Source organism: Macaca fascicularis, chromosome 3 (assembly GCF_037993035.2).
Source record: "Macaca fascicularis isolate 582-1 chromosome 3, T2T-MFA8v1.1".
NCBI lineage: Eukaryota > Metazoa > Chordata > Mammalia > Primates > Cercopithecidae > Macaca > Macaca fascicularis.
This window is the reverse complement of record NC_088377.1, coordinates 106,532,256-106,555,435: the sequence shown is the minus strand read 5'-3', so window position 1 is coordinate 106,555,435 and position 23,180 is coordinate 106,532,256. Positions and strand designations below refer to the sequence as shown.

The 23,180-nt window shown below is 37.6% G+C and overlaps 1 protein-coding gene and 1 pseudogene across 1 annotated transcript in view; one reads left to right on the top strand and one right to left on the bottom strand.

The window, feature by feature from the left end:
- The window catches only part of STK31 (serine/threonine kinase 31), a 130,794-nt gene that overhangs the window by 7,415 nt on the left and 100,199 nt on the right, over nucleotides 1-23,180 (top strand). Inside the window, exons 5-6 of the mRNA XM_005549980.5 lie at nucleotides 15,876-15,950; nucleotides 17,713-17,871. Of these exons, the coding sequence (XP_005550037.3) occupies nucleotides 15,876-15,950; nucleotides 17,713-17,871 (234 nt within the window). The remainder of the gene's footprint in view (nucleotides 1-15,875; nucleotides 15,951-17,712; nucleotides 17,872-23,180) is intronic.
- Nucleotides 3,715-4,257, bottom strand: LOC102134445 (protein-L-isoaspartate O-methyltransferase domain-containing protein 1 pseudogene; annotated as a pseudogene).

Sequence of the window (23,180 nt, the reverse complement as noted above, 5' to 3'; positions counted from 1 at the left end):
TGAATATAATTATTTCATTCCTCCTGTCAGCTTTCCTATGTGTTAGATATTTAGTTTTTGGAATTTTTGGTATATTTGAAATGAAGAGGCTGGTTTTTAGAATTTGTATAAACTACTGTTATGGTAAATTTATTAATTCAAAAATACTTATGAACTGAATATTACTCAGTCTTGAAAGGAAATTGATGTAAGCTACAACATGGATGCATCTTCAGGACATTAGCTAAATAAAATACGCCAGTCACAAAAGGACAAATACTGTTATGGTTCTACTCACATGAAGACTTTGAGTAGTCAAAATCGTAGAGACAGAAAAAATGAATGATGGTTACCAGGGACTGGGGGAAGATTGGGGATGGGGAGTTGTTGATTAATGGGTGTAGAGTTTCAGTTTTACAAGATGAAAAGAGCTATGGAGATGGATGATGAATGGTGGCGAAGGTTGCAAAACAGTATGAATGTACGTAATGCCACTAAACAGTAGACTTAACCATGGTCAAAATAGTCAATTTTATGTTATGTATAGTTTCCTACAGTTAAAAATAGGAAAAAATAGAATAAAAGCCACACTCTTCTAGCCAAAAAACAAAAGTGAAGAAAACGTATGTACCATCTGCCATGTACCTGGCACTGTATTGAGCATTAAGTGTGCAGTGGTGAACAAAATAGATTCCTTGCCTTTGACTTTGATTCACAAAAAATTTGTAAGATGCATCTTCATGCAGAACAATTTGGCTATCTTTTTTCTTTTTTTACTGAGGTATAACTTGTGTACAGTAAGGTATATATATCTCTTAAGATCTTAAGTATATAGCTTGGTGAATTTTTACATATGTATGTATCCATGTAACAACCATCCAGATCAACATATGATTCCATCATTTCAGAAAATTCCTTCAGGCCCCTTCTCAGTCAATTCTTAGTCAGTAGTTTCTCCATCAGAGATATAACCATCATTCTTACTGTATCACCATAGATTCAGCTGTCTGTTCTTAAATCATGCAGTATGTACTTTATTTTATGTATCTGGCTTCTTTTGTTTAACATAATTTCTGAGATTCATTTATATTGTGTGTATTAGTGTATTGGTAGTCTGTTCTTTTTAAAGCTATTTAGCATTCATTGTATACATATAACACACTTTATTGATCTGTTCTCCTTTGATGGGCATTTGGATTTTTTTGCAGTTTTTAACTACTCTGAATGAAACTGCTATGAAATCCTTATGTAAATCTTCTGCTGGATGTATTGACTCATTTCTTTTGCACATATATCTAGAGTAGAGTTGCTAAATCATAGGGTAGGCATGTTTCTGCCAAAGTAGATACTGCCAAACAGCTTTACAAAAGTGTTGAACCAATTTACATCCTTATCAGCCATTTATGAGAGTTGTAGTTCCTCCATGTCCTCACCAGCCCCCTGCATTGCTAGTGTACTGAAGTTGTGTTTTAATATTTTTGTTAGCCCTTTGCAAGGGCTCTTGTGAAGTACCTATTCACATCTTTTCCCCATTTTTAAATTAGGTTATTTGTCTTGATTGATTTGTAGGCATTCTGTATGTTTTTTTCACTTTAATTTTTATTTCTTATTTCTACCTCTTAAAGTCAATGATAAAGTCACAACTGTAAAATGAATGCATTTAAAAAATAAAAGATATATTTCAATGACAAAAGGTATGCAATGATCATGAAAATCTACTGTACACTTTGCCAAGGCCAAAGAAGGAAAGACAATATGAAAAAGCCAATCTTCAAATATATCCTCAACAAAAACTCTCTCCTAAATAGTAAAATCATCATTTAAGAATATGTGTCTTTACACATCTAAACAGCAGCTCCAACCAAAAATAGGGAATAGGTCAGATGATAACTCTCCCCAAGGTTTCCAGATACAAACGTGGTCACCAGGAATTCAAGATTAAACTTCTAAAGCAACATTTAACTCAAAATAAAATGAACATTTCTGACAGATGACAACAGTAGTATAAAACTGATTTTTTCCTTTCCTAGATAGAAATGAGACGGGGCATTTTGGTAATCATCTAAGAATAACTGTAGAAATACTCCCAATTCTGCCACCCCACCCACTGGTATAAAACAAATACCTTCCATGAAAGTGTCTTTCACATTACTAAAATATCCTCACTTACTTGGGACAGTTTCATGCTTAGATGAGTACAAACACTTGTTTTTAGATGTGTGGAATGATTGGAGCTGAGATTTTTGAAACAATATCTTAATCTTAGCAGAAATATAATAATCCTTTCACTATACATTGATTGGGCTTCCTTAACCAAATCTGAACAACTACTGTAGTAACAATGCTCGTGGTAGTCCCTGATACTCTCAAATTTTTTCCCTTTAAGAAAAGTATAATCCATGTAACACTAGTAAATATGTTACATTGTATACCTTCTTAACAAAGAATGACTGTTTTCAGGCCTTACTAGGAAAACAAACAAACAATGGCAGTTACTGACTGTTTTTATCACTGATGAGCTACAGTAAAGCTCAAATGATGGATGGTTTACGTGTGTAATATTAAGTACAAAATGAAAACCATTATAATTTTACCAAAAGAAACACGAAAAATATGAGAAGAAGTGAAATGAACATGGTGTGGATCCCAAATATTACAATATGATTCGGAACAGGATTTTCAAAACAAACAATTTCTGTGAATATTTCTTATACGGGAAAGATCCAAAGCAAATCTAAGCAAGCTTAGCCCTACCTTGTCAAAGATAAATACTCAGATAAGTTAGAAGTTCCGTTTGCTAAAGTGCGTCTGCTGATCAGATCTACCCTGCTACTTAGAGCCAGCCAGGAAGGTGGCTATCACTCATGCTCCTTCCGTCTTTCTGTGTCTTATCAAGAGTCACACATAACAATTTTTTTTTTCAAACCAAATGCTTTATACAGTGAACTACAGAAAAAACAATCCTAAATATACTTTTAAAATGCTAGGAAGTTAAGATAACCTCATTTAAAAAAAATACTGAAAATGTAAAGGGTCCATACCAAATAAGAGTTGTATTAAGTATATACTTTCTATTTTAATAATTCACTTGCTGTGTTCTTAAAATGAGAGAAGCAGATATTTCACCCATGTCTTTTGGCAAGAGATTCAAAAGCAGAAGTATCAGGGCTATAAAATTTCATAAAATTTGTAGGATTTTTAAAGCTAAATTATTCAATATCTTGTATTGTTATTGCACCCATATATTGCCCTGGAATATATGTACAGCAACCCAGCAACAGTGACTGCAACAAAAGTAAGGTAAATAGGTCTACAAAGCATTTGATTTCGTTATTAAAGTTTTCATAGAGGAAATGCAAACAACTGCAATTCAGATCACATTATATAAACTTGACAGTTATTTAAACCTTATATAAAATTAAATCTAACCCTTACCACTACAAATCTGTAAGGAATCAGAAAAGGATTTATAGTACACAAATCTTGACTACTGTTGCATTCCACTTGGAAATCACTTTGAGCTAAAACAGCATTCTTCCAAGATTTAAAGAAAAATATATTTTATAAAAGGGATTCTTTTATTTTTGTTACTGACAGAAACAAGTTTTGCTTTTTCCCACTATAATTCGCTCTGATGAAAGAAGTAATTCTCTCTCTTTATTCCTAACAAAAACAAACGCTACGTTTTCAAGACTAAAGGAATTACTGGTAGGCATTCTTTCTCCTTGATCTAAATTATTTGTCTCTAAAATATGTCAAGTAAGCTTCTAAAGATTCAGGGAGGGGCAGAGTTGTGATATTTTTTCTCTCAGTAAATTTTGAGGTGGCTCTTCTGGCTTCATTGCTTCACTGTGATCTTTTTCTTCCTCTTCTTTGTTACCTTCTTCCATTTTTTTCATCCTCCTCTCTGTCTAGAGACTGAGGAATAAGCTGATTACCCACAAATATGTACATATTAATTCTCTGTTTAACGCTCTTTTTTTTTTCTTTTTCGGTAGAGCCCTTTGAGGAATCCCCTTGGCCTGCATCTCATCATTTATGCAATTTCTAAATGTGCATCGAATGTAAATACAAGCCAAATCCTGTAGATTCCTGACAGCACAGGGAGGGAGTCCCACAGAATCTGGTTTGCCATTATCATTCTTACTTGGTTGCACAAGTGAAGCAAATGACAAAACAAGGATATTTTTCCTTTCCCAAGTGTTTTGCCCGGTTCTGTGTTAACGGATCCTCTATAGGCGTGACTAATATGTCTCCAACTTATAGTAGTATTTTCATGGTCTTTCTGGACTCCAGCTCCACAGTAAATTCCGTCATACCGATGACTGTCAGATGCTATCTGGAGGCAATTACTGACGACAAATGCAGGTTCACAGAACTCAAATCTCAGCAGTGGTTTTCTTTATACGTGCGTGTTGGAATATCTTCATCTTCAGATGGACAGATGATTTCGCTTACAGTGGGGGCTTGCCAACTTGCACATATAATTCTTTTGATGAGCTGCTAGATCAGAGTGACCTAGCCTTGCCCTGTAACTTCCCTCTTAGTTGGATAGTCTAGGTCTAGGAGCTGATTATCAAAGCTATCACTATTTTTGATGAAGCTCTGCAGTTTTTCCTTGGCATATTCCACCACATCTGGATGAGGCCCAATCCCGTGGTTTATTCCAAAAGGATCTGTGGTGCAGTGGTTGGTCCGGCCCACTGCAGCGCTGAGCAGACCAGGTGCTGGTAGTTGGTGGGGTCTGTGGCAGCCGGATGCTGCTACCACCACAACAGCACAGCCACCGCCGGTGCCGAGGGGAGCGAATTGGTGGGGCAGGGACCTCTCTATGTGTTTTTTATATATGTTTTTTGAGATGAAGTCTCTTGTCGCCCAGGCTGGAGTGCAGTGGTGCGATCATGGCTCACTACAGTCTCAACTTATTGGGCTCAAGTGATCTTTCCACCTCAGCCTTCCAAGTACCTGGGACTAAAGGTGTGTGCCACCATGCCCAGCTAATTTTTAAATTTTTTGTAGAGATGGTTACTATGTTGATCAGGCTGGTCTTGAACTCCTTGGCTCAATCAGTTCTCCCACCTTAGCCTCCAAAGTGCTGAGATTCATGGTGTGAATCACTGTGCCCAGCCTGTACGTATTCTTGACACCAGTCCTTTGTCTTTTATATGTATTGCTAGTATCTTTTAGTCTGTGACTTACCTACTCATTTTCTTGATATTATTTGAAATTTAATTTATTAATTTTTTCTTTTTGGTATGTGCATTCTGCTTCCCATTTAAGACCACTGTACTTACCCCAAGATCATAGATATATTTGTGTGTGTGTGTGTGTTTCTCTGGAAGTGTTTACCTTTTTTAGGGCTGGGGTGACCTGCAGTAAATTTTTCGATTATGATATGAGGTGGAGATAAACTTCAGTATTTTTCCATGTGGATATCCAGTTATACCATCACTGTTTATTGACAAGACCATCTTTTCTTTGCTGAATTGTATTGGCATGTTTGTTTTAAATCAAGTGACTATGAGTATTAACCATCTTTTTCAATGTAATAGGTACCTGTAAAATTGAGTGCATCAGATTCTCTGCCAATAATTTACCCTGGGACATTTCTATAAGTAGACAAAGATGTTTGTACAAAGATATTCATTGGCAGCTAGTAGGCAAAACTGGAGATTAAATGTCCTTTATATAATACAATAGTAGTAGTAATTATAATAGTATTTATTTCCTTTGTGAGGTAGTGTCAGATATTCTAAGTGTTTTGTGTGTACTAACTCATTTAATGCTCACAGCATCCTTATGAGGCAGGTGTTATTTTTTACACCTTTTTTTGAAATTGAGGCATAGCCAGGATAACTTTATGAAAGTCACTAGCTAAATTAATGATAGATCAAGTATAGAAGCCCACAGAACCTATCTCCTTAACTGTTGCCCTGCTTAGAAAAATGAAACAAATTGTGGGTAGAGCCTTATTATTATTATTTTTTTTTAATTGGCAAACATTCCTCAATTTTTTTTTCTCCTCCCCTTTCCTTTTTTATTTCTTTTTAAAAAAATTATACTTTAAGTTCTAGGGTACATGTGCACAACATGCAGGTTTGTTACATATGTGTACATGTGCCATGTTGGTGTGCTGCACCTGTTAACTTGTCATTTACATCAGGTTTATCTCCTAATGCTATCCCTCCTCCCTCCCTATCCCACCAGGCCCTGGTGTGTGATGTTCCCCTTCATGTGTCCAACTGTTCTCATTGTTCATTTCCCATCTATGAATGAGAACATACAGTGTTTGGTTTTCTGTCCTTGTGGTAGTTTGCTCAGAATGATGGTTTCTGGCTTCATCCATGTCCCTACAAAGGACATGAACTCATCCTTTCTTACGGCTGCATCGTATTCTGTGGTGTATATCTGCCACATTTTCTTAATCCACTCTATCATTGATGGGCATTTGGGTTGGTTCCAAGACTTTGCTATTGTGAATAGTGCCGCAATAAAGATACAAGTGCATGTGTCTTTATAGCATCATGATTTATAATCCTTTGAGTGTATGTCCAGTGATGGGATGGCTGGGTCAAATGGTATTTCCAGTTCTAGATCCTTGAGGAATTGCCACACTGTCTTCCACAATGGTTGAACTAGTTTCCCACCAACAGTGTAAAAGCATTCCTATTTCTCCACATCCTCTCCAGCACCTGTTGTTTCCTGACATTTTAATGATTGCCATTCTAAATGGTGTGAGATGATATCTCATTGTGGTTTTAATTTGCATTTCTCTGATGGCCAGTGATGATGAGCATTTTTTAATGTGCCTGTTGGCTACATAAATGTCTTCTTTAGAGAAGTGTCTGTTCATATCCTTTGCCCACTTTTTGATGGGGTTGTTTGATTTTTTTCTTGTAAATTTGTTTAAGTTCTTTATAGATTCTGGATATTAGCCTTTTGTCAGATGGGTAAATTGTAAAAATTTTCTCCCATTCTGTAGGTTGCCTGTTCACTCTGGTGGTAGTTTCTTTTGCTGTGCAGAAGCTCTTTAGTTTAATTAGATCCCATTTGTCAATTTTGGCTTTTGTTGCCATTGCTTTTGGTGTTTTAGTCATGAAGTCCTTGGCCATGCCTATGTCCTGAATGGTATTGCCTAGGTTTTCTTCTAGGGTTTTTATGGTTTTAGGTCTAATGTTTTAAGTCTCTAATCCATCTTGAATTAATTTTTGTATAAGATGTAAAGAAGGGATCCAGTTTCAGCTTTCTACTTATGGCTATCCAATTTTCCCAGCACCATTTATTAAATAGGGAATCGTTTTCCCATTTCTTGTTTTTGTCAGGTTTGTCAAAGATTCGATGGTTGTAGATGTGTGGTATTATTTCTGAGGGCTCTGTTCTGTTCCATTGGTCTGTATCTCTGTTTTGGTACCAGTAGCATGCTGTTTTGGTACCAGTAGCATGCTGTTTTGGTTACTGTAGCCTTGTAGTATAGTTTGAAGTCGGGTAGCGTGATGCCTCCAGCTTTGCTCTTTTGGCTTAGGATTGTCTTGGCAGTGTGGACTCTTTTAGTTCCATATGAACTTTAAAGTAGTTTTTTCCAATTCTGTGAAGAAAGTTATTGGTAGCTTGATGGGGATGGCATTGAATCTATAAATTACCTTGGGCAGTATGGCCATTTTCACGATATTGATTCTTCCTATCCATGAGCATGGAATGTTCTTCCGTTTGTTTGTGTCCTCTTACTTTGTTGAGCAGTGGTTTGTAGTTCTCCTTGAAGAGGTCCTTCAAATCACTTGTAAGTTGGATTCCTAGGTATTTTATATTCTTTGAAGCAATTGTGAATGGTAGTTCGCTCATGATTTGGCTCTCTGTTTGTCTGTTATTGGTGTATGAGAATGCTTGTGATTTTTGCACATTGATTTTGTATCCTGAGACTCTGCTGAAGTTGCTTATCAGCTGAAGGAGATTTTGGGCTGAGACAATGGGGTTTTCTAAATATACAATCATGTCATCTGCAAACAAGGGACAATTTGACTTCCTCATTTCCTAATTGAATACCCTTTATTTCTTTCTCTTGCCTGATTCCCCTGGCCAGAACTTCCAACACTATGTTGGATAGGAGTGGTGAGAGAGGGCATCCCTGTCTTGTGCCAGTTCTCAAAGGGAATGCTTTTAGATTTTGACCATTTAATATGATATTGGCTGTGGGTTTATCATAAATAGCTCTTATTATTTTGAGATATGTCCCATCAATACATAGTTTATTGAGAGTTTTTAGCATGAAGGGCTCTCGAATTTTGTCGAAGTCCTTTCCTGCATCTGTTGGATAATCATGTGTTTTTTGTCTTTTGTTCTGTTTATATGCTGGATTATGTTTATTGATTTGCGTATGTTGTACCAGCCTTGTTTCCCAGGGATGAAGCAGATGTGATCGTGGTGGATAAGCTTTTTGATGTGCTGCTGGATTCGGTTTGCCAGTATTTTATTGAGGATTTTTGCATTGATGTTCATCGGGGATATTGGTCTAAAATTCTCTTTTTTTTGTGTGTGTGTGTCTCTGCCAGGCTTTGGTATCAGGATGATGTTGGTCTCATAAAATGAGTTAAGGAAGATTCCCTCTTTTTCTATTGGTTGGAATAGTTTCAGAAGGAATGGTACCAGCTCCTGTTTGTACCTCTGGTAGAATTTGGCTGTGAATCCGTCTGGTCCTGGACTTTTTTTGTTGGTAGGCTATTAATTATTGCCTCAATTTCAGAGTCTGTTTTTGGTCTATTCAGGGGTTCAACTTCTTTCTGGTTTAGTCTTGGGAGGGTGTATATGTCCAGGAAATTATCCATTTCTTCTAGGTTTTCTAGTTTATTTGCGTAGAGGTGTTTACAGTATTCTCTGATGGTAGTCAGTATTTCTGTGGGATCAGTGGTAATATCCCCTTTATCATTTTTTTATTGCATCTATTTGATTCTTCTCTCTTTTCTTCTTTATTAGACTTGCTAGTGGTCTATCAATTTTGTTGATCTCTACAAACAACCAGCTCCCTGATTCACTGATTTTTTGAGGGGTTTTTTATGTCTCTATCTCCTTTGGTTCTGCTCTGATGTTAGTTATTTCTTGCCTTCTGCTAGCTTTTGAATGTGTTTACTGTTGCTTCTCTAGTTTTTTTAATTGTGATGTTAGGGTGTCAATTTTAGATCTTTCCTGCTTTCTCTTGTGGGCATTTAGTGGTATAATTTTCCCTCTACCCACTGCTTTAAATGTGTCCCAGAGATTCTGGTACATTGTGTCTTTGTTCTCATTGATTTCTAAGAATATATTTCTGCCTTCATTTCGTTATGTACCTAGTAGTCATTCAGGAGCAGGTTGTCCAGTTTCCATGTAGTTGAGTGGTTTTGAGTGAGTTTCTTAATCCTGAGTTCTAGTTTGATTGCACTGTGGTCTGAGAGACAGTTTGTTATAATTTCTGTTCTTTTACATTTGCTGAGGAGTGCTTTTCTTCCAACTATGTGGTCAATTTTGGAATAAGTGTGATGTGGTGCTGAGAAGAATGTATATTCTGTTGATTTGGGGTGGAGAGTTCTGTAGATGTCTATTAGGTCCTCTTGGTGCAGAGCTGAGTTCAATTTCTGGATATCCTTGTTAACTGTCTGTCTCGTTGATCTGTCTAATGTTGACAGTGGGGTGTTAAAGTCTCCCATTATTATTGTATGGGAGTCTAAGTCTCTTTGTAAGTCTCTAAGGACTTGCTTTATGAATCTGGGTGCTCCTGTATTGGATGCATATATATTTAGGATTGTTAGCTCTTTTTGTTGAATTGATCCCTTTACCATTATGTAATGGCCTTCTTTGTCTCTTTTGATCTTTGTTGGTTTAAAATCTGTTTTATCAGAGACTAGGATTGCAACCCCTGCCTTTTTTTGTTTTCCATTTGCTTGGTAGATCTTCCTCCATCCCTTTATTTTGAGCTTATGCACATGAGATGGGTCTTCTGAATGTAGCACACTGATGGGTCTTGACCTTTTTTTTTTTTTTTTTGAGACGGAGTCTTGCTCTGTTGCCCAGGCTAGAGTACAGTGGTGCGATCTCGGCTCACTGCAAGCTCCACCTCCCAGGTTCACGCCATTCTCCTACCTCAGACTCCTGAGTAGCTGGGACTACAGGCGCCCGCCACCACTCCTGGCTAATTTTTTGTATTTTTAGTAGAGATGGGGTTTCTCCGTGTTAGCCAGGATGGTCTCGATCTCCTGACCTCATGATCTGCCTGCCTTGGCCTCCCAAAGTGCTGGGATTACAGGCACGAGCCACCGTGCCTGGCCGGGTCTTGACTCTTTATCCAATTTACCAGTCCATGTCTTCTAATTGGAGCATTTAGCCCATTTACATTTAAGGTTAATATTGTTATGTGTGAATTTGATCCTGTCATTGTGATGTTAGTTGGTTATTTTGCTCGTTAGTTGATGTAGTTTCTTCCTAGCATTGGTGGTCTTTACAATTTGGCATGTTTTTGCAGTGGCTGGTACCAGTTGTTCTTTCCATATTTATTGCTTGCTTCAGGAGCTGTTGTAAGGCTGACCTGGTGGTGACAAAATCTCTCAGCATTTGTTTGTCTGTAAAGGATTTTATTTCTCCTTCACTTAGGAATCTTAGTTTGGCTGGACATGAAATTCTGGGTTGAAAATTCTTTTCTTTAAGAATGTTGAATATTGGCCCCCCACTCTCTTCTGGCTTGTAGAGTTTCTGCCGTGAGATCTGCTGTTAGTCTGATGGGCTTCCCTTTGTGGGTAACCCGATCTTTCTCTCTGGCTGCCCTTAACATTTTTTCCTTTATTTCAACTTTGGTCAGTCTGACAATTATGTGTCTTGGAGTTGGTCCTCTCAAGGTGTATCTTTGTGGCGTTCTCTGTATTTCCTGAATTTGAATATTGCCTGCCTCGCTAGGTTGGGGAAGTTCTCCTGGATGATATCCTGAAGAGTCTTTTCCAACTTGGTTCTGTTCTCCCTGTCGCTTTCAGGTACACCAATCAGATGTAAATTTGGTCTTTTCACATAGTCCTATATTTCTTGGAGACTTTGTTCATTTCTTTTTTTTCTCTAAACTTCTCTTCTTGCTTCATTTCATTCATTTGATCATCAATCACTGATACCCTTTCTTCCACTTGATCAAATCAGCTACTGAAGCTTGTGCATGCGTCACGTACTTCTCATGTCATGGTTTTCAGCTCTATCAGGTCATTTAAGGACTTCTCTACACTGTTTATTCTAGTTAGCCATTCGTCTTTTTTCAAAGTTTTTAGCTTCTTTGTGATGGGTTTGAACATCCTCCTTTAGCTTGGAGAAGTTTGTTATTACCGATCATCTGAAGCCGCCTTCTCTCAACTCGTCAAAGTCATTCTCCCTCCAGCTTTGTTCCATTGCTGGCGAGGAGCTACGTTCCTTTGGAGGAGAAGAGGTGCTCTGCTTTTAGAATTTTCAGCTTTTCTGCTCTGGTTTCTTCCCATCTTTGTGGTTTTATCTACCTTTGGTCTTTGATGATGGTGATGTACAGATGGGGTTTTGATGTGGATGTGCTTTCTGTTTGTTAGTTTTCCTTCTAACAGTCAGGACCCTCAGCAGCAGGTCTGTTGGAGTTTGCTGGAGGTCCACTCCAGACTGTGTTTGCCTGGGTATCACCAGTGGAGGCTGCAGAACAGCAAATATTGCAGAAAGGCAAATGTTGCTGCCTGATCCTTCCTCTGGAAGCTTTGTCTCGGGCACCCAGCTGTATGAGGTGTCATTCGGCCCCTACTGGGAGGTGTCTCCCAGTTAGGCTACTCGGGGGTCAGAGACCCACTTGAGGAAGCAGTCTATCCGTTCTCAGATCTCAAACTCTGTGCTGGGAGAACCACTACTCTCTTCAAAGCTGTCAGAAAGGGACGTTCAGGTCTGCAGAAGTTTCTGCTGCCTTTTGTTCAGCTATGCCCTGCCCTCAGAGGTGGAGCCTACAGAGGCAGGCAGGCCTCAGAGGTGGAGTCTACAGAGGCAGGCAGGCCTCCTTGAGCTGTGGTGGACCCCACGCAGTTCGATCTCTCAGGCTGCTTTGTTTACCTACTCAAGCCTCAGCAATGGTGGGCGCCCCTACCCCAGCCTTGCTGTTGCCTTGCAGTTTGATCTCAGATTGCTGTGCTAGCAGTGAGCGAGGCTCTGGGTGTGGGACCCTCCGAGCCAGGCGTGGGATATAATCTCATGGTGTTCCGTTTGCTAAGGCCATTGGAAAAGCCCAGTATTAGGGTGGGAGTGTCCTGAATTTCCAGGTACCATCTCTCATGGCTTCCCTTTCCTAGGAAAGGGAATTCCCCAACCTCTTACACTTCCCGGGTGAGGTGATGCCCCGCCCTGCTCCGTGGGCTGCACCCTCTGTCTGACAAAGCCCCAGTGAGATGAACCTGGTACCTCAGTTGGAAATGCAGAAATCACCCGTCTTCTGCGTTGCTCATGCTGGGAGCTTCAGACTGGAGCTTTTCCTATTCGGCCATGTTGGAACCTCTCTCTCCTCTTTTCTTTATAAATCTTGAGTTTACTTTTATTCGTTGAAAAGAATCTAATGCCAGTTCTCCCTTCTATATTAATGGAGAATGAGCGTGCAGATAAGTGTCTCTATGTGATACCTTGACAGGTTTCTTTCAGATGCTGTGTCTATAAAAATTAGCCCATCTGAGACCCATCACTGGAGCCAATCCATTCCTCAATTTTTAAAATATTTTTTTATGGGGGTATTTACAGGTGTCAGCCACTGCACCTGACCAATGACTATGTTTAATATTATTAAAAATTAAGACATACTCCTTTTCTTCTATTGAATATAATATTAATTATATTATCAGAAATTTATACAAGCATCAGTAATAGGCATCTGATTTTAAGTGATTAATCAGCTACTTCTGATTGTTCATAAATGGATTATACTTTGTCAGTTTTCCTTAGTGATCTAAGTGGTTCTCTTCCTCTGCCACCATGTAGGAGGGTCACAGGCTGTGAATAGTGGAGTTGTGGGAGGAGAAGATTGGGCCCAGGCACAATGAGAATGAATATGTAGTTTTCGCTATGTCATGAGGACAGATAAATCTATCTGGGATAGATTTGTATGTTTTGGTGGTTGTATTACACAAACAAAGCCACGAACTTCGGATTCTTCACTTTGTTGAGTACCAGCTCTATTCTTGGACATAAGTGTCCCTAGCCCTGCCTCACCTGGTTTGCAATAAACCGTTGCATTTCTGTCACTTACCTTATACCAAATTATTAATCGTATTGTGATGTTATTACAAAGCCTTAATTAAAGTTGATTCAGTCTTTTGCAGGGATTGAAATGGGTTAGGACTGTTAATTGTCAGCTATTTTTTGCTACTACCCCTATTTACTTACCAGAAAATAAAGTAAGAGGGTTGGGAGAGAGTACCATACTATTACTGCTCTCTCTTGTCCTTCAGTTGTTGAATGTTAGCTGAAGAAACCAGAGTAAATTATGAATTGAATACACTAATTCTTTGTAGCATTTGAACTGTTATTTGTTTGTCTGAATTTATGTGTACTGTATTGTTCTGGTGAATAGGTTTGGTGTTTAGGTTTCATAAAATAAATCTGTGGATTTGCCCTAGTTCAGAGTGATACATTGAAATTAATTTTATAATCCGTAACTTAAAGCAGTGTTCTTCAGCCATTTTTCTCATTATTCCCTCCTAAGGAGCATTTTTAGACTTGTTTTCTGCCTAATGGCCTAATGGACCTTCTCCCCTTCAGATATTTTACTGCTACAGATCTATAGTATATAATAACTATGTTATCAGTAGGGTTGAACTTTGGAGGGCTATAGGCCATTGTAATATTTAAGATTTCCAACTCTCCATAAGAACCACTTTTCTTCCACTTAGGGATATTGCTCCAATTGAGACTGTATGATTTAAAGTGGTTAAGGCCAGGCATGGGGGCTCATGCCTGTAATCCCAGCACTTTGGGAGGCCAAGGCAGGAGAATTAGTTGAGGCCAGGAGTTCAAAACCAGTCTGGGCGACATAGTGAGACCCTGTTTCTCAAAAAAAAAAAAAAAAAAAGCTATGTATAGTGCGTGTGCCTGTAGCCCCAGATATTTGGGAGGTTGAGGTGGAAGGATTGCGTGAGCCCAGAAGTTTGAGGCTACAGTGAGCTATGATCATGCTGCTGCACTCCAGCCTGGTCAACAGAGTAAAACTTTATCTCAAAAAAAGTAATTATCAGCCTGCAGTGATTTTTGTATCCTTCTCAATTCAATCATGTCTTACTTCATTTTTGTTACTGTGAAGGAATACCTGACACTGGGTAATTTATAAAGAAAAGAGGTTTATTTGGCTCATGGTTCTGTAGGCTGTACAAAAAGCATAGCTCCAACAGAGTATAGCTGAGAGTTAGACTTAAGTGGCATGTATTTCGCATGTTTATGTTTTTAAAAAATTATACCAGTTATGTCTTCAGACATTAAAATAGTATGATTTTAAGTGTTTGATGCTTGTATCTTCTAAAAAAAAGTTTTTTTGCTTTTTATACAATTCTAACAAGGGACTCAGTGTGCTTCCACCAATGGTAGAAGGTGAAGAGGAGCCAGTGTCTGTAGATTACATGGTGAGAGAGGAAGCAGAGGGAGGAAGAGGTGCCAGGCTCTTTTCAACAACTAGTTCTCTTAGGAACTATGAGTGAAAACTCATTCACTTCCACGAGAATGGCACCAAGCCATTTTTAGGGATCTACCGCTACTATCCAAACACCTCCTACCAGGCCCCACCTCCATCATTGGGAATCAGATTTTAACATGCAATTTGGTGGGTGATATCCATCTAAATCATAGACACCTTCAGGAGACATTTGGCAGTGTTTGGAGACATTTTTGCTTGTCACAACTGGAAATGGTGCTACTGGCATCTAGTGTGTAGAGGTCAGAAGGGATGTTGATAAACGTTTTACAATGCACAGGGCAGAGGACAGCCCCGTTCTGCTTCTAAACACAAACTCATCCAGTCCCAAATGCTAGTAGTGCTAAGGCTACTTTGAAGTTCGATAAAATGAAAGCCAGCCTGGGCAACGTGGTGAGACCTTGCCTCTTAAAAAAAAAAAAAAAAAAAAAAGCCCAGGCATGGTGGTGCGTGCCCATGTTCTCAGCTACCCTGGGGACTGGGGTGGGAGGATCACCTGAGCTTGGGGAGGTCAAGTTAGCAGAGAGCCATGATTGCTCCACTGCACTCCAGGCCTGGTGACAGAATGAGACCCTGTCTCAAAAAAAAAAAAATAAAAAAAAAATGATTGAAAGTATGTAAATTTTCTCTTTATTCTTTTATTAAACATCATTCAACTGAAATATAAAATAAAGTTCAGTATTAAAGATATTATCTAATTTAGTTTTATCTACTTAATAGCACTAATCTCCTTATACATAAAGTAAAAAGTATGAAATCTTTCTTGGTTGGTAGCAAATGTGGATTCCATTGTAGTTGAGAGTTAGACTTATGTGCCATGTACTTGGCATGTTTATGTTAAAAAAATTGTACCAATTATTGCCTCAGACATTATAATAGTATGATTTTAAGTGTTTGATGCTTGTGCCTTAAATTTTTTTTTTTTTTTTTTTTTGCTTTTTATACCCCTCCCTCCTCATTTTGGAGATGCAGAATAGCATAATGAACTCTGAAGTCAGAAGTTTGAATCTTGGTTCTGCAGTTTACTAGTTTATGTCTTTGGGTACATGGTGGCATAAACAAAGTACCTGCCTCATAGGATTGTGAGAATTAAATAAGTTATGTATAAAGTACTTACTGACATATAGGAAGAGCTTAAATGCTAACCTTTATTCTGATCTACTCGGCATGCTTTGTACTTCATTAAGATGCCAAGTAATTTTGCTTTCTTTTCTCTTTGTAGATTTATGGTGGATTATTTTCTGAAGATAAGTGTTGGTACAGATGCAAAGTACTGAAAATCATCAGCGATGAAAAGGCAGGAAATTAACTGTTCATTTTTTTTTTTCTTTAAGAAATATTTATTGTGGCTCCAAAATTTGATGTTTATTTACCCCATCATTGCTTATTCATAGTAGTGATATCTGGTTCAGTGATTAAAACACGGAAGAAATTAATTGCTAAAAAACATGTTGTTTTATAATCACCTCAGATTATTCAAGAATAGGTTATATAATATGTAGGTTATTTTTGGTGCCTAGTTCTTTTTGTCTCAGTTCTTTTTTCTTTGAGACGGAGTCTTTCTCTGTCGCCCAGGCTGGAGTGCAGTGGTACGATCTTGGCTCACTGCAACCTCCTCCTCCCAGGTTCAAGTTATTCTCCTGCCTCAGCCTCCCAAGTAGCTGGGATTACAGGCGCCCACCACCACACTGGCTTATTTTTGTATTTTTAGTAGAGACAGGGTTTCACCCATGTTGATGAGGCTGGTTGGACTTCTGACCTCAGATGATCCGTCCACCTCAGCCTCCAAAAGTTCTGGGATTACAGGAGTGAGCCACTGTGCCCAGCCTACCTCAGATCTTAATAGTTACATTTGGTTCTTGCTAATGAGTAAATTTTAAATGTTTTTTCTATTAAGCTTTATGAGTAGGAGAAGAACATTTTGATTGATCCTTCTGAAGTTAGGTATATCTTTTATTTAGTTGATGTGAATATTGTTAATAATAATGATTGATTTGCCACTTTCTTGTGCCTGGGTTATGTGGTGAGTTTTCTTTGCGTTAAGCTTTTTTTTTTTTTTTTTTTTTACATTGTGAATTCTTGGAGGATTTTTAAGAGGATTTAGGGAGATAGAATTCTGAATAGCTGTTTGGTGACAGTTGCATATTGCAGGCTGTGTGAAAGCACCTCTGTAGGATTTCCTTTAGTGTTTTTTCTACACCTGCTTTCTGTACTTAAATTATAATATGTATGTTTTTACTGAACCTGGGAAAGCGATTAAGGATAAAAGATAAAAAGTTAAAAATATGTATGTTTTATAAATATTTTCTTTGGTGTAATAAGATGCTAAGATGTAACAATTTGATTAGTATTCTGAATAACTTGGTTTAAAAAAAATCTCATTTTTTGCTGTCTTAGGTAATGGTTTATTTTAGTGGAATGGAACTTTCTAATTGACCCTTCTCCTGTGATTTGACAACTGGAGATGATATTTTGCATTTGCTTTTCACTTGGCTTTAATTTTTTAAATTAAAGGGCAACGTGATGTTTGACCTTGAAATAACTATTTTTCTTTTTTGCTTTTTAAACGGATGTAGAGCTGGAGGTAAGGGTGGTGAATCTGATTAGTTTACATGGTCTACCTGGAGTGAGTTTAATTGTATCAAAGGAAGTTTGATAACTTTGCCTTTCTTTTCAGATTTTATTCTTTCCAACTTGAAATTGAATTGAATGTTGCTTGATTTTAACATTAGGAGAAACAGGAGAGGGCTGTAAGCTTCATAGTTTGATGTTTATTTAAAGTATCAATTGTCTAAAAACAAAAAACACCCTAATGAGAAATGGTACTGTTGGAATTTAACCAGTAGCAAGTAAAGAAATCACTGGAATTTCATGGACTGTGGATTTTTTTTTTATTTTGAAGATATTATTAGAGAGCTATTTCTGAATGTATTTTGTCATTTTGAGATAAGAATGCTATTTTGATATACAGGTCATTAACAGAGAGCAGCAAATTGGTGGTTTCTTTGTAAATATTTAATCTGGGGTCAGTATTAGTATTTGTCTCTTATTTTTTCCAGTGTCTGGTGCGGTACATTGACTATGGAAATACTGAAATTCTAAATCGATCTGATATAGTTGAAATTCCTTTGGAGCTGCAGTTTTCTAGTGTTGCCAAAAAGTATAAACTTTGGGGACTACACATTCCTTCTAATCAAGAAGTTACCCAGTTTGATCAGGCAAGTCATGGATTTTAAATATTTTTGCTAATGAAAGTAAAACTATGTGCTTGAAACAAAATGTAAGTATAATTAAATTTTACTTGAATAGAAAAGTCTGTATAAATTAGTGAAAAATAGGAATTATAATTAGAAAGCAATTACATATTTATACTCATTTTTGCTAGGTAAACATTGAACAGGTAAGAATAACATATACATATGTAATATATATAAATAGTTTCTTCTGATGTTTAAAAGGATAGTCTTTTTTTTTTTTTTTTTTTTTTTTGAGATGGAGTCTTACTTTGTTGCCCAGGCTGGAGTGTAGTAGCGCGATCTCGGCTCACTGCAACCTCTGCCTCCCAGGTTCATGCAATTCTTCTGCCTCAGCCTTCCGAATAGCTGGATTACAGGCCTGTGCCACCATGGCCAGGTAATTTTTGTATTTTTGGTAGAGTCGGGGTTTTACCATGTTGGCCAGGCTGGTCTCGAACTCCTGACCTCAGGTAATCTGCCCACCTTGACCTCCCAAAGTGCTGGGATTACAAGCATGAGCCACTGCGCCTGGCCAAGGATAGTCTCTTATATGATGGAGAAAATAATGAATGCAGTTATTTCTATAATTGTTTTGGGAAGGTATTTATTAAATAAAAGTGATCTTGACCTAGTCCTGATCATAAATACCACAAATTTGAAATTAACGGGGTTATAATCAGATTTTATCATTTTGGCCGAGGCTGATACTATTTGATGTAAAAATTGGCAGCAGATGTTTTGCTCATGTGGCTTCTAGTTCATATTCCTTTCCACTGAATTTTGGGTTGGTAACCTAATTCTGGAAGACATTCGATAATTTCAGGGGTAGTCTTACAGGAATCCTACCTCTTTTAAAATCCGTTGTACAATGATGATTCTTTTGGTAAATGGTAATGCTGGTAAGAGATATTACATTGCAAAGTAATCAGGTTTGTAATTATTATAATAGCAGCTCAAGTAGCTCATGTGGAAAACAATGTAATCATTGTACGCATTGTAAAGAAATTAATTAAAATTTAATTAATTAATTGAAATTAATTAAAAATTAATTAATTGAAATTAATTAAAATTGCCTCTTTATTTTCCTTTGAGAATCTTGTAGGTGTGTTGGGTATAGTTTTGTATGCTATGTAGTTACTTACAAGAAACATTTCTGTACATAAAACTCAGGCTTTCATAAACATGAAATACAGATATTATAAAATTATACCCTAAGTTTCTGGCTTAAAATCTAAAGTTTGTTACTTTCTTCTTTAATATAAATGCTTTGACCAAGGTTGGGGAGGCTTGTTTTGGATTTCTTTCATGCCTAAAACTCTAAAATCTTGTTTACAGACCTTAGAATATTATCTGCTCTCACTTTATTTTACATATAGGGAAATTGTAGCCTAGAATAATTAAATGACTTCAAGTCATGAAGCTAATTAGGGAAGAGCTAGGCCTAGAACTCAAGTCTATTGTTCTTTTCATAGTAAGATGCACAGATTTGTGTTGATTGAAATACACATGAATCAAGTGGGAAAAAGACATTAAAAAAAGTTAATTTTAGAATTGAATGAATAAACTGAAGCTGAGAATGTTTTTGTATGTTTCAAAGATTCTTTATAGATGGTACTGTATATAAACATTTATATATATATATATATTTTTGTTTTGTTTTGTTTTGTTTTGTTTGGGGGGGATGAAGTCTTGCTCTGTCGCCTAGGCTGGAGTGCAATGGCATGATCTCAGCTCACTGCAACCTCCACCTCTTGGGTTCAAGCGATTCTCCTGTCTCAGTCTCCTGGTAGCTGGAATTACAGGTGCCTGCCACCATGCCCGGCTACTTTTTGTATTTGTAGTAGAGATGGGGTTTCACCATGTTGGCCAGGGTGGTCTTTGAACTCCTGACCTCAAGTGATCCCCCCACCTGTGCTTCCCAAAGTGCTGGGATTACAGGCATGAGCCACCCGGCTAAACATTTGTATTTGGATGCTTAGTTCAGTAAAAAGATCATTGATTAGAGTTAAGCTAATTGGCACACAATATTTTCTGGAAAAAAATGAACTATTCTTGAATAGCTCTGCTTAAAAGGCCCGTGTTTAGTTATTAATTCTCAGTCCAAATTTCAACTCTAATCTTTTATATGAAGTCTTTGCTAATACCCACTTACCCGGTCCTCTGTGGTGTTTTAGTCACTCCGTATATAAAGCCTATAAAGTTGTAATTTTTTCCTCCTCTACAAGCCTAGTGAGTTTGTAGAGATAAGTATTCACTTTTCTATGTCTAATTTCCCTGCCAGGTAGGTGTTAGATGAGCATCAGTTTATCTAGCATTTGAATAAATAGATGAACAGTAGGGATTCAGTAACAACACAAATGCCTCCCTCCTTCCCCTTTTCCAGAAGGTGTCCTGGGCACTGAAATTCCTTCACATTTTTAACTAACACTTTCACGCTATGCTACGGCACAGTCAGAATCGACACCCAGAATGGTAGTTTGCTGAAGATCAAGAATATTACATTACTGTTCCTACGTGCCTGACTTTAAAAATTATATGTAGAGTAAGGGAATGAGAGCTAGAGCTTGGAATTTGTGTTTAACAATTTAAAGACCTTTTAGCTAGTTTTCTAATATATACAAGCAAAATTCAGAGGAATAAAGTAGAGAGCAAATGATCCTTTCTTGTTTCTGAATGAAGCTTACCAGCTTGGAAAACAGAATGAAATATATTTCTAAAAAGTGACATTAATCTTTTTTAATGATTGAAAGCCTTATGTTCTAAACCAATGACCAGATTTACTTTAAAAAGTTAAGTTTTGCCAAGTGCAGTGGCTCATGCCTTTAAAGCCCAGCACTTTGGGAGGCTGAGGTGGGTGGATGGCTTGAGTCCAGGAGTTTGAGACAAGCCTGGGCAACATGGCAAAACCCTGTCTGTACAAAAAATACAGAAAAATTAGCTGGGCATGGTGGTACATGCTTGTAGTCCCAGCTGCTCGGGAGACTGAGGTCCGAGGATTGCTTGAGCTTGAGGGGTCAAGGCTGTGAAACCCTGTCTCAAAAAAAAAAAAAAAAAAAAAGTTTTATACCTTTTAAATACCTAAATATATATTTTAAGTGCAGATATATATCTCCAGCTCATAAGGGTTAGTGGAAAATATATTTCTTATGATAAAAATTAAATGTTTATATGTTATATATATACAAACATACATATTTTTGGTAAAGTATAGTATTAAAACACCCATGTATCATATACTCTGTCATTCTTTTTGCTAGTTGGAACTGAGGAAGACTCAGATTTTACTTCAAGTTCAGAGTTCTGTGTTTATGATTATATATGATTCAGGGAGAATCTGTTTGAACAACTTCGTACTAATTGTGATTGGTGATTGTAAGTAAAATGAATTTGAATTCAGAGAGAAATCTAAAATTAGATTCCTGCATAAAAATTCTATGCAAGGAGTAATGGACCTTTAGAACATTGAGCTTTAGGTAATTGAAACTTTTGTAGAAAATAGGTTATTTCCATTTGAATTCACATATTGCCCAAAGACAGGGTTCCTTGAAATATTAATAATTCCACATATACCAGCAATAATTTTCAAAGACTTCCTAGGGGCATAAGTTGTTCTTGAATTTTTAGATAGACTTTTGATAATAAGAGTTGAAACCAAGGGTTTTTGTGTGAAAGAGGTTAACTGGAAAACTACATCTAATTGATTAAAATCCTAACATATATTTCAATTATTTACATTCTGAGGTTGTTAGCTTTGCCTGCTTGATCCCATTTGATTGGTGATAACTTCTGGACCTCATTTGTTATTTATATTGATATTCTTGGTGAATTCAAGCCTCTTGATATGATGTGTATATTTCTGAATTTTATGCCTTAAAAAATTTATAAAACCTGTGTTTTTGTTAACCTAAAGTATTTTCTTATTTTGTTTTGTGGATTTAAAAAATTATTTTTTCACCTAGGCACGGGGTGTGTGCCTGTAATCATAGCTACTCAGGAGGCTGAAGTGGGAGGATTGCTTGGGCCCAGGAGTTCAAGACCAGCTTGAGCAAACATAGCAAGACCCCATCTACAAAATTATTTTTTTCTTTTTTTTTTTGGGTAGTGATAGTTGGTGATTCTTGAGCATATGTAGTTTGAGTCTCCTTCTCTGCCCCTTCAGTTGCATCCTTCTAGGCCCAGGTATCCTTAACCTGGTGTTAAAATAAATGTGTCGGCCGGGCGCGGTGGCTCACGCCTGTAATCCCAGCACTTTGGGAGGCCGAGGTGGAGGGATCATGAGGTCAGGAGATTAAGACCATCCTGGCTAATACGGTGAAACCCCGTCTCTAGTACAAAATACAAAAAAATTAGCTGGTCATGGTGGTGGGTGCCTGTAGAGCTGAGATCACGCCACTGCACTCCAGCCTGGGTGACAAAGCCAGACTCCATCTCAAAAAATAAAAAATAAAAAAAAATGTGTCCCAATTAAATAATTCTTTTTTGTAATTGTATGTATTTCATGCATTTAAAAACATTATGAGAAAAAGTCCAAAGATTTCACCTGACTGATAGAGGAGCCCCATGGCCACAAAAAGGTTAAGAATTCCTATGTAAGTCTCACTTTTACCCTCTATACTACTGTGTAGTTAAAAAAGAGAGAATAGTTCTTAAAAATATTATTTAGTTTCTTGGACCTTGGCTTCCCCACACCCCCTATTTCTTTTAAAAATGTGGCTGGTTTGTATTTGGTGGTTTTTAGTGTGTTTTTTACACTCTTGTTTCTCTGGTTATTATAGGTATGATGTCCTATTTGATTTGCTTTGTTTGCATAAACTATATTGTTTTTCATATTTATAGAGTGGGAATGTAGCTAAAAATACAGCTCCACCTTCTTTTTTTTTTTTTTTTTTTTTTTTTTTTTTGAGACGGAGTCTCGCTCTGTCGCCTAGGCTGGAGTGCAGTGGCCGGATCTCAGCTCACTGCAAGCTCCGCCTCCCGGGTTTACGCCATTCTCCTGCCTCAGCCTCCCAAGTAGCTGGGACTACAGGCGCCCGCCACCTCGCCCGGCTAATTTTTTGTATTTTTAGTAGAGACGGGGTTTCACCATGTTAGCCAGGATGGTCTCGATCTCCTGACCTTGTAATCCGCCCGTCTCGGCCTCCCAAAGTGCTGGGATTACAGGCTTGAGCCACCGCGCCCGGCCACAGCTCCACCTTCTAAGAGAGATACGTTTCATCAGATGATGTCCCTATTTCAAGGAAGTTGTGAACCAGTAAATTTGAGCAGTACCTACCCATTTTGTGTTTTAAATT